The sequence below is a fragment of the Arachis stenosperma genome, chromosome 4, assembly GCF_014773155.1.
Source record: "Arachis stenosperma cultivar V10309 chromosome 4, arast.V10309.gnm1.PFL2, whole genome shotgun sequence".
Classification (NCBI taxonomy): domain Eukaryota; kingdom Viridiplantae; phylum Streptophyta; class Magnoliopsida; order Fabales; family Fabaceae; genus Arachis; species Arachis stenosperma.
The window spans coordinates 131,343,967-131,358,716 of NC_080380.1; the positions used below are offsets into that span (position 1 = coordinate 131,343,967).

At 37.2% G+C, this 14,750-nt stretch overlaps 2 protein-coding genes across 2 annotated transcripts; one reads left to right on the forward strand and one right to left on the reverse strand.

The window, feature by feature from the left end:
• Window positions 1–834: 834 nt before the first annotated feature.
• LOC130975535 (uncharacterized) lies at window positions 835–3,462 on the forward strand. Its single transcript, XM_057900320.1, has one exon. The coding sequence runs from the start codon at window positions 835–837 to the stop codon at window positions 3,460–3,462; it is 2,628 nt and encodes an 875-aa protein (XP_057756303.1).
• Window positions 3,463–8,554: 5,092 nt separating this feature from the next.
• LOC130976932 (65-kDa microtubule-associated protein 4-like) lies at window positions 8,555–13,971 on the reverse strand. The gene is made up of 13 exons (XM_057901887.1): window positions 13,872–13,971; window positions 12,962–13,050; window positions 12,628–12,825; window positions 12,288–12,533; window positions 11,912–12,121; window positions 11,657–11,812; window positions 11,383–11,527; window positions 10,888–11,039; window positions 10,712–10,799; window positions 10,258–10,331; window positions 10,013–10,087; window positions 9,670–9,919; window positions 8,555–9,259 (listed from the first exon to the last, which is right to left on the reverse strand). The coding sequence occupies exons 2-13, from the start codon at window positions 13,034–13,036 to the stop codon at window positions 8,796–8,798; spliced, it is 2,133 nt and encodes a 710-aa protein (XP_057757870.1). The 5' UTR covers window positions 13,037–13,050; window positions 13,872–13,971; the 3' UTR covers window positions 8,555–8,795.
• Window positions 13,972–14,750: the final 779 nt, after the last annotated feature.

Here is a 14,750-nt window from a genome sequence, read left to right on the forward strand (position 1 = left end):
GACCGGCAACTACTAAAATATATATTACTGAATTAAACCAAAACTGTCCCAGCCCAAATGGTTGAAAATTGACTAATATTCCCATTACCCCAAAAAGAATGGCTGATATTAGACGGTTGAATTATCTATTGATTTTGTCATAAAGTTACATGTATAAGTTATTTTGATTGACAAAGAACTACGGTAAACTAATGAACATGTGTTTACAGAAAACAGCAAAGTTTGGAGTATATTATCTATCTATTTTTAATATATAAAAATAGATACATAGGTTTATTCATATTATTTTTAAATTATTTTTTTTTCTATTAACGCCATGTCAGCACCAATCTTACTTAGCAAAATTTTAAAATCTATCACTCAAATCTTGCCAAATCAATTTTTATTTTCACATAAAAAAACACAAAACAACTAAAAAATAGGGTAAAAAACCAAAATGAGCTAAGAAGAGCTCAAAATTACCCAATTCAGCCAATTCAAAAATCCATACATGAATCAACCAGAACGAATTATTATATAATTCGAATCAATATGATTCGAATTTTAATTGCATGCAATTCGAATTGATATGATTCGAATTATGTTGAGGCAACAAACTAAGGTAATTCGAATTGAGTTAATTCGAATTACTAGGAAGGAGACATTTTTAAGTAATTCGAAACAAGTTGTTTCGAATTACACTTAACTAATTCGAATTTAGTTAATTCGAATTACTAGGTTATGTTGTGATACTACATAATTCGAAACATATAGATTCGAATTATATATATATAGTGCGAGCCAGGGCTGTATATATATGCTGTGAACTCATGATGCTCTCAACAAAGAGGGGAGATGGCTAGTGAGGAGAGTTTCCTAGTTCTGGTACATTACAGAGGGTCGATTAAGAGAAAAACTCGGTCCGGCGTGAAGTTCACTGATAAGGATCCCCTATGTATTATCGTGACGCCGACAACCACCTACGATGCTCTTGTTAGCTCTGTGCTGGAGAAGCTTGGTCTTGAAAGAGTTAAAAGGGTCAAGAAGTTTTTCTACCGCATTCCAACAGCGGTGCTCCATGACACCGTGAAATTTGATTGTTTCACAATCGGTAGTGACGAGGACTTGCAGGTTATGTTTCTTTCTCGTAGGCAGTTTTCCGAGGTAAGGACACCAGAGCTGTTGGCAAAGTTGCTTGATGTGGTATCTAGCTCGGGTGGTTCAAACCGGAATGCCAATACTATAGCCGCGGTTGCCGGCTCGAGCTCAAGACCTGCTGTTGCTTCATCCTCTGCTCCTGTGTATGAGCCACCGATGCAGCCTGTTGCGTCCCCTTCGTTTGCCGTTGATCTGAGCGGCAATGTTGGAGACGAGGTTCGGTATGGGGAACATATTCCCACCGAGGTACATTGTCCCACACCGGCTGGTGTTGGTGATGGTTTGTTTGATGATCCAGATGACGATGACGTGGAGCCGGATATGATCGCTGATGAAAGCGGCGATGATGTTGGAACTACTGTTCCGACAAGGGCTACAGGTGGATCTAGTTCTGGCACACAGCAGTATCCACCCCATTTTTCCTCGTTGGACCTGGATGCCATGCGGCAGGACAAAAATGCTCTGCAGCCCTCAGGATTTGGTGCTAGAGAGACCGAGGGGTCTGCCGGTATGAACGAGTTCCAAGTTGGCCAACAATTTCAGGATAAAGATGAGGCGCTGTTGAGTGTGAAGACGTACAGTATCCGCCGAGGGGTCCAGTACAAGGTCGTTGAGTCTGACTACCGCAGGTATGTGGGAAAGTGTTCTGAGTTTGGGAATGGGTGCACATGGCTAATTCGGTTGAGTCTCCGACAGCGGAAGGGTATCTGGGAAGTGAAGCGATACAACGGACCGCATACATGTCTTGCCAGCTCCATCTCCAGCGATCATAGGAGTCTGGACTACCATGTCATATCCACCTTCATTATGCCGATGGTTAGGGCTGATGCAGCTGTGAACATCAAGGTGCTTCAAAATGCCACGGCCGCACACTTTGGGTTCAGGCCTACGTACAGGAGGGTATGGATGGCGAAGCAGAAGGCCGTTGCCGTCATATATGGGGACTGGGACGAGTCGTACAATGAGCTCCCTAGGTGGGTTCTAGGAGTTCAGCTGACGATGCCTGGCACTGTAGCCGTCCTCAGGACTTGCCCTGTTCGGGTTGGGGGACAGGTCGACGAGTCTCAGGTTTATTTTCATAGGTTGTTCTGGACTTTCCCCCCTTGTATCCAGGCATTCCGTCATTGCAAGCCTTTGGTGAGTATTGATGGCACCCATCTATATGGGAAGTATGGGGGAACACTGCTAGTCGCCATTGCACAGGACGGAAACTCGAACATCCTCCCCGTGGCATTTGCACTAGTTGAGGGTGAGAATGCTGAGTCATGGTCTTTCTTTCTTTCCCACCTCCGTGAGCACGTGACACCTCATCCGGGTCTGTTAGTTATTTCAGATAGGCATAATGGCATCAAGGCAGCCCTTGAGGCTCCGGATGGGGGATGGCTACCCCCTGCTGCGTACCGGGCGTTCTGCATTCGACACGTTGCAGCGAATTTTGCCTTGACGTTCAAGGGAAAAGATGCCCGGAGGCTTCTTGTTAACGCCGCATATGTCAAGACCGAGGTGGAGTTCGACTACTGGTTTGACATTCTGCGCTCTGAGAATCCGGCAATGTGTGACTGGGCGAACCGAATCAAGTATTCGTTGTGGACACAGTACTGTGATGAGGGTCGGAGATTCGGCTACATGACGACCAATATTTCGGAATGTGTCAACTCAATCCTGAAGGGGGTTAGAAACCTCCCTGTTTGCTCGCTGGTGAAGGCCACATACGGAAGGCTAGCTGAGCTATTTGTCCGTAAGGGTAGGGAGGCCGAGGCTCAGATGGGTACTGGACAACAATTCAGTCAAAACCTAGTAAAGTGTATCGAGGCCAACCTGAGGACAGCCAGGCACTTCACGGTGACTGTTTACGACAGGGATAACTCGGAGTACACCGTTGCTGAGACGACTCCGACAGGTTCATTCTCTCTTGGTACGTACAGGGTCTCATTAGGGTCTAAGACTTGTGATTGTGGATACTTCCAAGCACTTCATTTTCCCTGTCCGCACGCACTGGCATGCTGTGCTTATTCACGGCTTACATGGCAGCCTTACGTCCACGAGGTATATCGCCTTAGTTCCGTATTCGGTGTCTATCAGATGGGATTTACCCCTCCCATTCCAGAGGGTTTCTGGCCACCTTATGCCGGGCCTACCGTTATACCGGACCCGAGTATGAGGCGTGCGAGGGAGGGTCGTCCTAGATCCACAAGAATTCACACCAACATGGATGAAGCAGATCCGAACCGGCCAAAGAGATGTGGCCTCTGCAGGCAGCCAGGTCACACCAGGCGTAGTTGTCCACAAGCCGCAGGCCCCAGCGGGACTGCTGGAAATCAGTAGGAGATTTGCTATGTCTGTGTTTGTTTGTTAATGTATTAGCACTTGTCTTCTAATTGTTTTTAATTGTTAATGTATTAGCACTTGTCTGGAACTAAGTTGTTTCCTATGTGTAATGAAACTTGTTATTTGTACCAAATATTTCTGTTGAATGTCTTTTAAATGATTGAAATTTATATCTATAACAAACAACATTATATCATGGGATGCCTGATAACGAATAACATAACATCAAACAATAAATCATAACATAAAAGTAGAATACATCAAAGTAAATGACATAACAAAACATCAAAGTATATAACATAATATCAAATAACATAATAACAAAGTACATACCATAACAATGATAACCAACCAACAAGGTACACAATATAAATATAACAACATGACATACACCACTATCCATGAATCATCTAAATAGGTGTGATCCAGTGCCGCAACGGCGTGGCACCCGTGTCTGGTAACCCCTACGTATGAGTGGCTCCTCATCCTCAATCGACTCGTCGCTGTCATCCGGAACTGGCTGTCTCGGGGTCATAGGCGCAACATGCACGGGTCTGGATGACGACGGGCCGGCAACTGAGTGTGATCCAATACTCTGCGCCGATGCTGGGGTCCCACCCATGGCAAAAGGATGCGCAGGAGCTACCGTGGCAGGCTCATTCAGATCTACATCCAGGGGTGCCTGTGTCCCTGTCGTCTGAACCCGTCCGGCTGCAGCCTCATCCTCCTGCATGATGGTCCGGATATCATCAAGGAAATGTGGTCCACCGAACTCGGCCACAATGCCATCACTAGCAAGTAAGTCTCCAAACATCGAGCCAGGACTCACCCATGGAGTACTATCCTGAAGGGTATGATCATCACCGGGAACACCTACGAAATAATCTCCAAGACCTCCACCACCAAGCCCAGCATCAGTGTGACTCGTGGGATCTCCCATACCAGATCCATGGGACCCACCATCATGCCCGCCCTGATGGGCCTATCAACCCCGCAACATTACCTCCCCGTGCATCTGGGCACCCTGTCTAGCAGCACCCACCTCCTCCTGCCTCCACGACCACGAACTCCCCCCACCCCTAACTGGGTCGTCTCCCGGCATCCATAGCCGATCCACCCAGTTCCACTCACGCTGGCTGACGTGTCCCAACTCGTGCTCTCCGCTCAATACGACATCTGTCAGGAACATCCTCGACCCGGTCCATATCTGGAAGTCGGCCTGCACCCCTCTGCGTCGCCTCATCTGGAATAGGAACCTCTCGGATCCCCCAATAACATCTCCGGCGACAAAACCTCTTTCCGTGCTGATACCACCATGTCAAGAACTCATGTGACGGTCCGGGGCGGGCACGATGTCAAACTGTAGAATGTGATCAGCACGCTCCTGCCAGTGAAGATGCCACTCAGGGTACTGTGCCGGGAACCAACGGTCGTCTAGTCGGAACCATCTGTCGTTCAGTCTCGCAAGATGGTAAAGTCCCGCCCATCTGCAAGTACGGAACATACCTTCTCAAGACACATCCCCTGTTGCGCTAACGCTGGATATGCAACGACGAGGCTGGCCAGTACATAAACCGCATAATTAGAACAGATGCAGAAACCTCTAACATAAGCGATCTATTTTATAAGGAACCAGAAAAATCATGATGGGTAAAGATATATGAAACAAACAACCAACATTTCTACACAAACCGCTCACTCAAACCACGTGCCAATACCATTAACAAAAACATATGCATTTTCACATTTATCATATACACTACCGTTAACCGCTAAACCATCACTGAATCCACTATCCAAAACCGTTAAAAAAACCGAGTACAAAATCGCTAACAAAAAACCACTGGCCTAAACCGCTTGCTTAAACCGTAACAATAAAATAAACCGCTAAAAAACCATTAACAAAAACCACTGTCCTACACCACCACCCTAAACCACGATTCCAAACGCTAACCATCACTAAAACCACTACCCAAAACCATTAACACAAACCACTTACAAAAAACAATTCAAATACCACTAAAAAAAACTACTGGCCTAAAGCACTTGCATACACACCTAACACTTAAATAAACCGCTATAAAAAACCATTAACGAAAACCACTAGCCTACACTACTTCCTAAACCACTATCTAAACACAACAGTAACATAAACCATTATAAAAAATCATTAACAAATACCGTATCAAAACCGCTTTCATAAACACTAACCTCGTCGTTGATCACACCGGCGATATGAGCTACTCCAAAAACGATAAAGCCTTCCCGGATCGTCCCCCATCGACAGAAACAGCCGCTCTGGTCGCACTCGTACTGAACGTTGGTCTTCTTCTCTGGGATTTGGTGGGGTTGGAGAATGAGAAAGTGATTCGAATGAACTTGGCTCGAACTCCTTTTATAGCCGAATCCCTTGTAATTCGAATCAAGTTGATTCGAATTACTATGCAACTCAATTTTCACCTAATTCGAATCAACTAGATTCGAACCTCTCTATGTTCCGCTTCTCCTAGTAATTCGAATTAGCTTGATGTAATTCGAAACAACTTGTTTCGAACTTCATTGGATTTTTGCCTTCCTAGTAATTCGAATCATATCAATTCGAATTACATGCAACTATAATTCGAATCATATTGATTCGAATTATATAATAATTCGTCCTGGTTGATTCATGTATGGATTTTTCATTTGGCTGAATTGAGTAATTTTGAGCTCTCCTTGGCTCATTTGGGTTTTTTACCCTAAAAAACACAATAAAAATCAATAAATTAACTTTTTTTTCAAATCAATCCTTATTTCTAAAACAACCAAAACACAAATTAACATTTACCCCAACAAAAAGCTCTCAAAACCAAAGAACTTATTACCTTTCTCAAACTCCCACCCTCTTAGCACCTCTCAAAACAAATTGTACATTGCGATGTCCATCTCTGGTGGAGTCGCATTGCATAAATTGTATAAACAAGGGCAAACTCCATTCCTCCTCTTGCGAGCTCTGGGTCTCAGACCAACGTTATCATTCGGCGCCTTCAACGTAGGAAATTTGTCCCAGGTATCTTCCTAAAGATTTTCAACTTTGTCGTTTACTCTTCTCATTGTTCAATATCATTTTCAATAGCCCTATTTATTTGTTATAAATAATAACATTTTAATTGTGAACTCATTGCAAGTAGCATAAGTTTATGTATTCCTCTTTTGTAAACGGTTCTATCCAACAGTCACAACCAAAATTAATGTGCATTTAAAATTATTGCTCCCTATATACTATCGATTACAATATTTCATCATCAAATTACAAATTGTTATTTTACATGTGGAGTACTTCTTCCACAATTTACATTCACGTATTCCTCTTTTTCACATTATTATTCCATGTCTTATTCTCTTTGTTTTAGAAGGATTTGCAGTGGTAATGACAGACCGAAAGAGTTAATACCAAAATTGCTAGATGAAAATCAACCAATCACTATCTAGTAAAATATTTTAAAAAAATTAAAATAAAAAACTCTTATCTATTATTATTCAATTGAAACATCAAGTACTAATTAAATGCAATAAACATACATTAAAAGTGTCATAATAATAATAATTATAAAAAATTTCAGTTAAAAATATTCAAATTCTACAACTAATACATATTAAAAGCCTTACTACTCTTCATTTCTTAATCTCTTATACTAATTGTCAAAAATTCATTAAATTTAATATAACATTTTTATATGTTTTTTGTTCTCATTCATTTATTTTTTTCATTATTTACAAACAAAAAACTGCAAAAAAGATAAAGTGTAGCCATTAATGCAAATCGAAAAAAAAAGAAAAAAGAAAATGTAGTTTTATATAACTCTAATATAAATAATCTATGTCTTTTTTTAAAATAAATAAATTCAAAATTTATTTATAATATATTCTCTAAAATATTTTTAATATAATATTTATTAAAATATACTATATAGTATAAATAATCTACTTCTCCGCGCATTGCGCGGGTCTCACTCTAATTTGAAAGTAAAAGACGAAAGATTTTGGATAAATTACTCGTTTAAAATAAATTTCATCTAATATTATTTGTTTATTCTAAATTAATTTTCGTTATTAATATGTTTTATATAAATCATTCTGAGCTAAAATGATTTAATAATAATTTTTAATAAATTGTCCAGAGCCACAATGATTTATGTGTAAAAAATTTTCATATTGACCAAGCTTGGATAGTTGGATATAATAATACACACACATGAAGACAGAAGTGTAATATATGCTTGTATTGACAATTTGAATTTGAAGAGAGAAATAAATTAGACACATCAATTTTTAAATTTAATATAAAAAGTACAGATATTAAATTCTCTGATTTTTTAAGTATAAAAATTGGACTTTTTTATTTTCGAAATTAGATTATTTGATTTTTATTTTAAAAAGATTAAAAAATTTGAGAATTTGATTTTGATTCTTCTCATAATTTTAAAAAATAAAAAATTATAATATTAAGATATATTACTTATTTTACTCTTATAAAAAAAATTAGTGATAGTAATTTTTTGTTACATATGAGCAATTTTTTTTGTGAAATTCCAAATTATTATATTTCGTTGGGTTTTACCATAATATGAGTGACAGATTATAAAAACAAAAATCGTTAGGTGAGATTTATGTTTTTTTGTTTTTAAATTAAAATCAGAAATCAATTGGTGTTTTTTTTTGAATAAATTCAAAAATTGTTAGATGAAATTTTTAGTGTTTTTTAAATTACAGTCAGAAATCGTTAAGCGAAAGAGATTTCTGTTTCTTTTTTTTAATTTAAATATTATAAATTACTAATTGAGATTTTTGTTGTTTTAAAAAATTAAAAGACCTTACCATCATAAAAAAATAATTTGTGAAAAAAAAACACAAAATATAAATAGAGAATCAGACTTTGCGACAAAAGGAACAATGGTTAGCCTCTGCGAAACAACAAAAAAAAAAGGTTAATAATTGACAACAACAAAAAAAAAAAAACACTGGCAAGCTTAAGTCATGTAAAGCTAAACAGAAGAAATAATTGACATGAATCTGCCAGAATCCTTGTGGTCCAACGAAAGTAATCCCACTGATATGGTATTTTCGATCCAATCAAAGTATCAATCAATTTGATGTCACATCGAAACTCATCACAGTAATTTGTTTCAACCAAAAAATACTACAAAAGGTGGCCAAGAAAGCCACGAATAGTATTCCACATAAAGCAACAGAGAAAGGTTCACAATTCTTTTAATCTCTATCGGCAGATCAGCAGAGCAGAGAATATGTCAGAAACAAGCTTTCTTGTCTTGACTGAATGAACATCCTGTTTAAGCAAAGGTTTTTTTTGGTAGAACAAAACCAGCTCTTAGCTCCTCAAATGAATACTCGAATGGTTGAGCTTGAGCTATTTTTCTTGCAACATTCGAACCAGAATTAGAACACATAGTAGCACTAGGTGTGTCTGGTGTATTGGCAGTCAATAACATAGGAACTGAGGTTAGAGGAGTGGTTGGCACTGCAAGTCCTATGTTCTTTGGGATCAAGTTATCTTCATCCCCAACAAGGATTGGCTTGGAAGGTGAAGTGCTGGTTAGCATTTGACTTTTTAGATGCATTTCACTTTTTCTATGATCCTCTTCAAAATTTGTTGGGATGTTGGCTTTAGACATGAATGAGGAAGAAATTGGAGAGAGGGGCTTCCTAATCAATGGTGACTGAAATCCAATTTGCTTTTCTGCAGTATATGGAGTCTTCTTCACTGACTTACCAACACCTTTAGGGGTATCCTTTCCTGCAATTGTTTCCATTGACATAAAGTATTCAAAATCATAATAAAATTATCAAACTGATCATAAGAAAATCTTCGGATAATTATAAGGTCAGTCGGGTGCAAAGCATCTCATGTTATAAAGGACCACACCTAGAAAATATAATGTACGCCTTGAAAATAAATAGATAATTCAATCGTTGCTCAAAGGCTCTCGTCTCAAAATTTTAAGAGAAATATATTTAGAACAATTGGCAACCAATTGATATGCAAGGAATCATGCGCAGATATGTGTATGACATATGGGATAAGGTGTTGCTAACGGGTCTGCTTATTGGGACCGAGAAACAAGGTATCATCGAATATCAACTACTAAATCAGTTTCCAAAATTGCAATTTGAAAGCTTCAAATACCAGAGGGTTTAGTTGCATACTTGCGTGGCTAGCATTCCTGATGCAAGGGATGCCCTTGGGAGTGCTCAAGATACCCTTCTTATTTGAAGGCTCAAAGATAGCAGATTGTCTTGAATCCTGAAGCATCGCTCCACCCATGGAGAGTTTTCTGAAACTTGCCACTCCTGTTGAACATAAAGAAGCTTTTAATCCGCTATTAGATGGACTTGGTTTTGAGCCAAACAGTGACTCATGTTCTGCGATGATTTGCCCCTTAAGCTTCTTTTGATCCTAAAATTGACACAATGAAAACACGAGTAAAATCTCTCTACAAGAAAAATCACACCATCTTCAAACTTTTAATTGAAATAATGTATCTCATACCCTCTGCCTTTGCTTTTCATTCTCTTTCTCCTGCCTTAAGGCGCTATAATCTTCAAGCATGGAGCATAGCCGGCTCTAAACAAATAACCATGAAGACAAATACAAATGAGATGTAATGTAATGTAACCAACATGGAATTTACACATGTCAAGCGACTTTAGACATCAAATTTCCAAAGAGAAGGTAACCTCTGCAATATTTTGAGAACGTGGGATAACGAAAGTGATTGAGTTAAAAATACTTACTCCTTCGTACAAAAATTCAATTCCTCTTTCTTTTTCCCATGATTTAACCTTCAAAATTAATGCCTCCACCATTCCTATGTCCACCCATAGTTAAATCAATCAGGGAAAGTATGGTGAAAAAAGAAACGGTAAATTAGACCCTTTTGAACTAAACTGTTCTAGATACATTGAACTCCTTTGCTAAATGACTATATGAATAAACAAACACAAACACGCGAAGAATAAAACAAATAACAGAAACAATCGCATACAATTAACACCTTACATGTTGACTTCACGACGTAAATGTTTATATACATATATTTATGAATGAACCCAAAAAGTCAAAAACAATTATGTGAAATGGAGATAATACCATGTAGTCCAAAAATACCTTACTGTAAAACTAGAGTATAAAGGCAGAGAAGCAACTACATAAGATAGTAATGTATTTATAATATGTAGAGAGGAATACCAGGAATTTTGCTTGATATAGCACGAGCCTTTTCAGCACGTTTCAAGGCAAGATGAGCACCTCTTCCAGCATTATATCTATTATCATCCTAAAAATACACAGCCATTAATGAAGAAATATGAAGTCGTCAAGAACAAGAAGAAAATGTCCTTCATTCTCATAGCAATGCTGCCTACCCTGTTGTACTCCTCCAGCCAGCTTTCTTCTTGGCAAGCAGCTAACCACTTCTCAACTTTTTCAAGGATCTCCTTCCTACTGACAGCTTCCTCCTTTGCCATTTCTATTTGGTGCTCAACTTGTTGGAACATATGTTCATAGTTTATAGATTCTGTAGAATAGTTTTAGAAGTGGATGAGAGAACAAATCAATACCATTTTGTTAAGCAATTGAAAAAATGAACTATAAAGGAGTTAAGAAAATAAAGTTTTGTAGCAGCTATATGAGTAGCAGACAGCAAAAATCATTAAGATTAAATTAGCCATATCTTTGTTCTTCTGTTAATTATAATCCATCAGTAGACAAATTCTGTTGACTGGAATGTGTTAGCTACCTATAGACTATGAGCTCAAAAGATGTTTACTCAAAATTGTGCTAACTGTAGAATAAACAATGTAACTGATAGAGAATGATGTATGCAATAAAAATATAAAACACTTAACAGAAAGTCTTACCAGAAGGATGTTCACTTGGAAAAACTGTTTCAGCAATCAAATGTGAACTCTTGCATATTTCCTCTAACTCCAACTTCTTTCTAAGTACAAGTTCTTTCATTTTTGTTGATTTAAGCTGCTTAAGTCTTCGGACTTCAGCCTCAACCTGCAAAGAAAAAACCAATCTTGTTAATTACATAATGAATAGTACAAATTCCGACAACATTAGAGCACTAAGAATCTAGGTGAAGGGGAAGCAAAACAGAACAAAGGCTAGAAATCTAAGATTACTCACATAGATAACAGAATCAATTGACAACATGTTAGGTTCAGTAAATTCAGACTCCAGAGCAGCAATTTTATTGGTAAAACTATGAAATTTCTGCTGTTCTTCATGTGGTGTGCCCATCAAATTCCACATCTCTAATAGTCCAGTAGCAAGACATTGAAGCTGATAAAGCAATAAAAATCAATCCACATCTCTAATAGTTACTTCCTGTAATGATACAGGATTTTGAAGAAATGAAGAATAAGAGCAAATGACACTGACCTTCTGCATTCTGTGTGATTTAACCTCTCTCAAACTTTTTACTTCAGATGATAAAATCTTTATAGTATTGTCACTTATTTCTTTCGTTGCAGTGGAAGTAACCATAGTGGGGCAAATTTCACCAAGTTTGTCTTTTATATCCAAACCAAGTACTGAACATAGCGAACTAAGAGTATTCAAGAGGTCAGACACCTGCTTCAGTCGACTAGCCTGCAAGAATTGAATACCAAATTAGTATTTTAAGTTTTCTAAGAAAAAATATCACCTTTTCATCTAGAGCCACACAGACCTTGACAATAGAAGTAAGGCTACTTTGTAGTTAAGCATATCAACAGTTTAGGCAAGAAAGCAAATAGGATTAACAACAGAATATCACCTTTTCATTTTGAAATTGAACTAACTTTTTTTGAAGTTCTTCTAGGCTTTCCAAAGTCAAGTTGTTTTCATCTAGATATACATTAGCCCCCTTACTTCCATACAGCTCAGTTGAAATATTTTGCAGTTGATACAAGACTTCTAAAAATTGTTTCTTCCTCTCAGTCTTCAGCTTGCGCATCTCCTCAAGCTGCAAAACAACAATTTCGCGTCCTTTCTTCAGGCTTTCACATGTCTTGCGCTCAAACTGTGGACATGCAACGTAATTTATTACTTAGAAAATTTCCATGACAGAAAATGGCGAAAGCACAATCTGAATTCTGGAGTGCCTAAGTAATTACATGTGGTGGCTGTACGCCCATCGCCGCACAGATGCCAGCTATTTCTGCTTCATAATCAGTAATTTCTTGCTGAATTTGTGCTCTATATGCTTTTGCTTCATCCACTTTTTTCTTATACAACTCCAAACACTTTTGCTCTATTTCAAGTAACATTGCATCTTTCTGAGAATCAGACTCTCCAACGTCATCCCATATTTTCTAACATTAGAACACGAGGATCACACAAACCAACAATGAGCGATTTTAGAAAAAATAGAAAGCTGTCTAGAAATAGCAGTAAAAAGTAAGCAATAAATTGGGAAGATGTGTCGTCTTCCTCACAACAACTTACAACCTGAAGTTCTTTTAGTAACAAGTGGCAAGCTGTTTCTTGATGAGCAAACTGACTGCTATGGTTGCTCAGAGACATTGGTAACAAATATGCTGGAAGAAAACAGAAAAGGATGTTACTAAAGGCTCGTATGAAACACTTTTCCACATAAGTACACTGAAAAAAAAATTGAGAATTCACAGTTCCAAGTAAATATAAGAGTCAACTATACTCTGTAAAGCACAACTGTACAGAAAATGTGTATTTTCTTTCTGGATAAAATGTGGAGAGGATCCTCTCATGTGGAAAATAAATATGCATGACGGGGTCATGCTTGCATACTGACTAATGAGGAATAAATTTTAATTTCTAAAGGTTTAGGTTAAAGTGACATGTAGCTTAATCCGCTTGAATTCACAGGTTCGAGAGTGTTACTTCCTCATATGTAGCTTTATTCTCCGATGGAAGTTATAGTTGATGAACTACGGATCAGTGATTGCTTCGTATAACACAATCTGTTTCTAGTTGAAAACAATCATTTTTCTTATCTCCCCTACGTCAAGGAATTGAATTCAATCCTAATATCTTAAATCTTAAAAATAATAATAATGATAATAACTTCGCTAATTCACGATTGCTGTGTAAAAATCTTTTTATATATACAGCAATTAAACTAATAATAACAACAATGAATGGAAAAATAAAGAAAAAAAAAGATTAGAAATCTTCCAATAAAATTTAAAAAAAAAAAACTCAAAAACGCAAGTATTCGCTGTTGCTCAATGCTCATGCTCAAATCACTGTATAATAGTGAAACTGAATGCTGAAAATATTCGTAGCATAAATAAGAAAGTACTTTTTCTTCTTCCTTTTCCTCGTTTACGTATAAACCAAACACGATAAGGAGATAGAGAGAATGCTATAGAATGCAAACCTGATCACACGAGATTCAGGTTCCACAAGTGTTTTGAAAGAACAGAAATTGGGAATTATCCACTCTAGGTTTTCAAAAATCGAAACGTAGATTGGAAGAGTGTAAGAGAAGAAAGGGAAGCGTTATCTTTTGAGCGGAGAGTGTAGAAAACTGAGAATTGAAATTGGCTTTTGCCGTTTTGGGAGGGAAACGGAGCGGGTAGGAGCCGTTTTCTCTGTGGCTTGATATCCAATAATATTGTGACGCGTCATATGGTAATGATGGGTTCATGACGTGGCGAGTTTGAAGCACGTAAATTTTGTATGAACAATTAAATTAATTTATTACCATTACCGTTTGAGGTTTGATGCATGGATGGATTGTGTGTCAAACTGTCAGTTGGTCAAAAACATTTGAATTTCAAAATGGAAAATTTGATAATTTATTTATGCAATTAATACTGAGTGGATTTTTTAATTAATACAATTAATGTGACATTTTGACCGGCCAATTTTAAATTTTTACTAGTTTTACTTTGGCAGCTATTATTAGTGCACTGACATTTTATATATTCGTCAAATTATATCTATTTTTGAATTATTATTTGAGTAATTACTATAAAATATATTTATTTTTGGATTAATAATTAAATTCATTCTTAAAAAATAAAATATTTTTTAATTTTAAAATTTTTTTAATCAAATTAGTCCTTTAAAGATTGTAAATTAATCATATTTGTCTTCTAGTTATTTTATTACCAATTTTTTTTAAAGATTGATGTTATAGAACATTAACTGATAATATATATAATAGTTGATATGTCTAATTAGATATTGACCAAATATATTTATGAAAAATTTATTAATTAGTTATTTTCTCTAATTGCAAAAATTATATTCT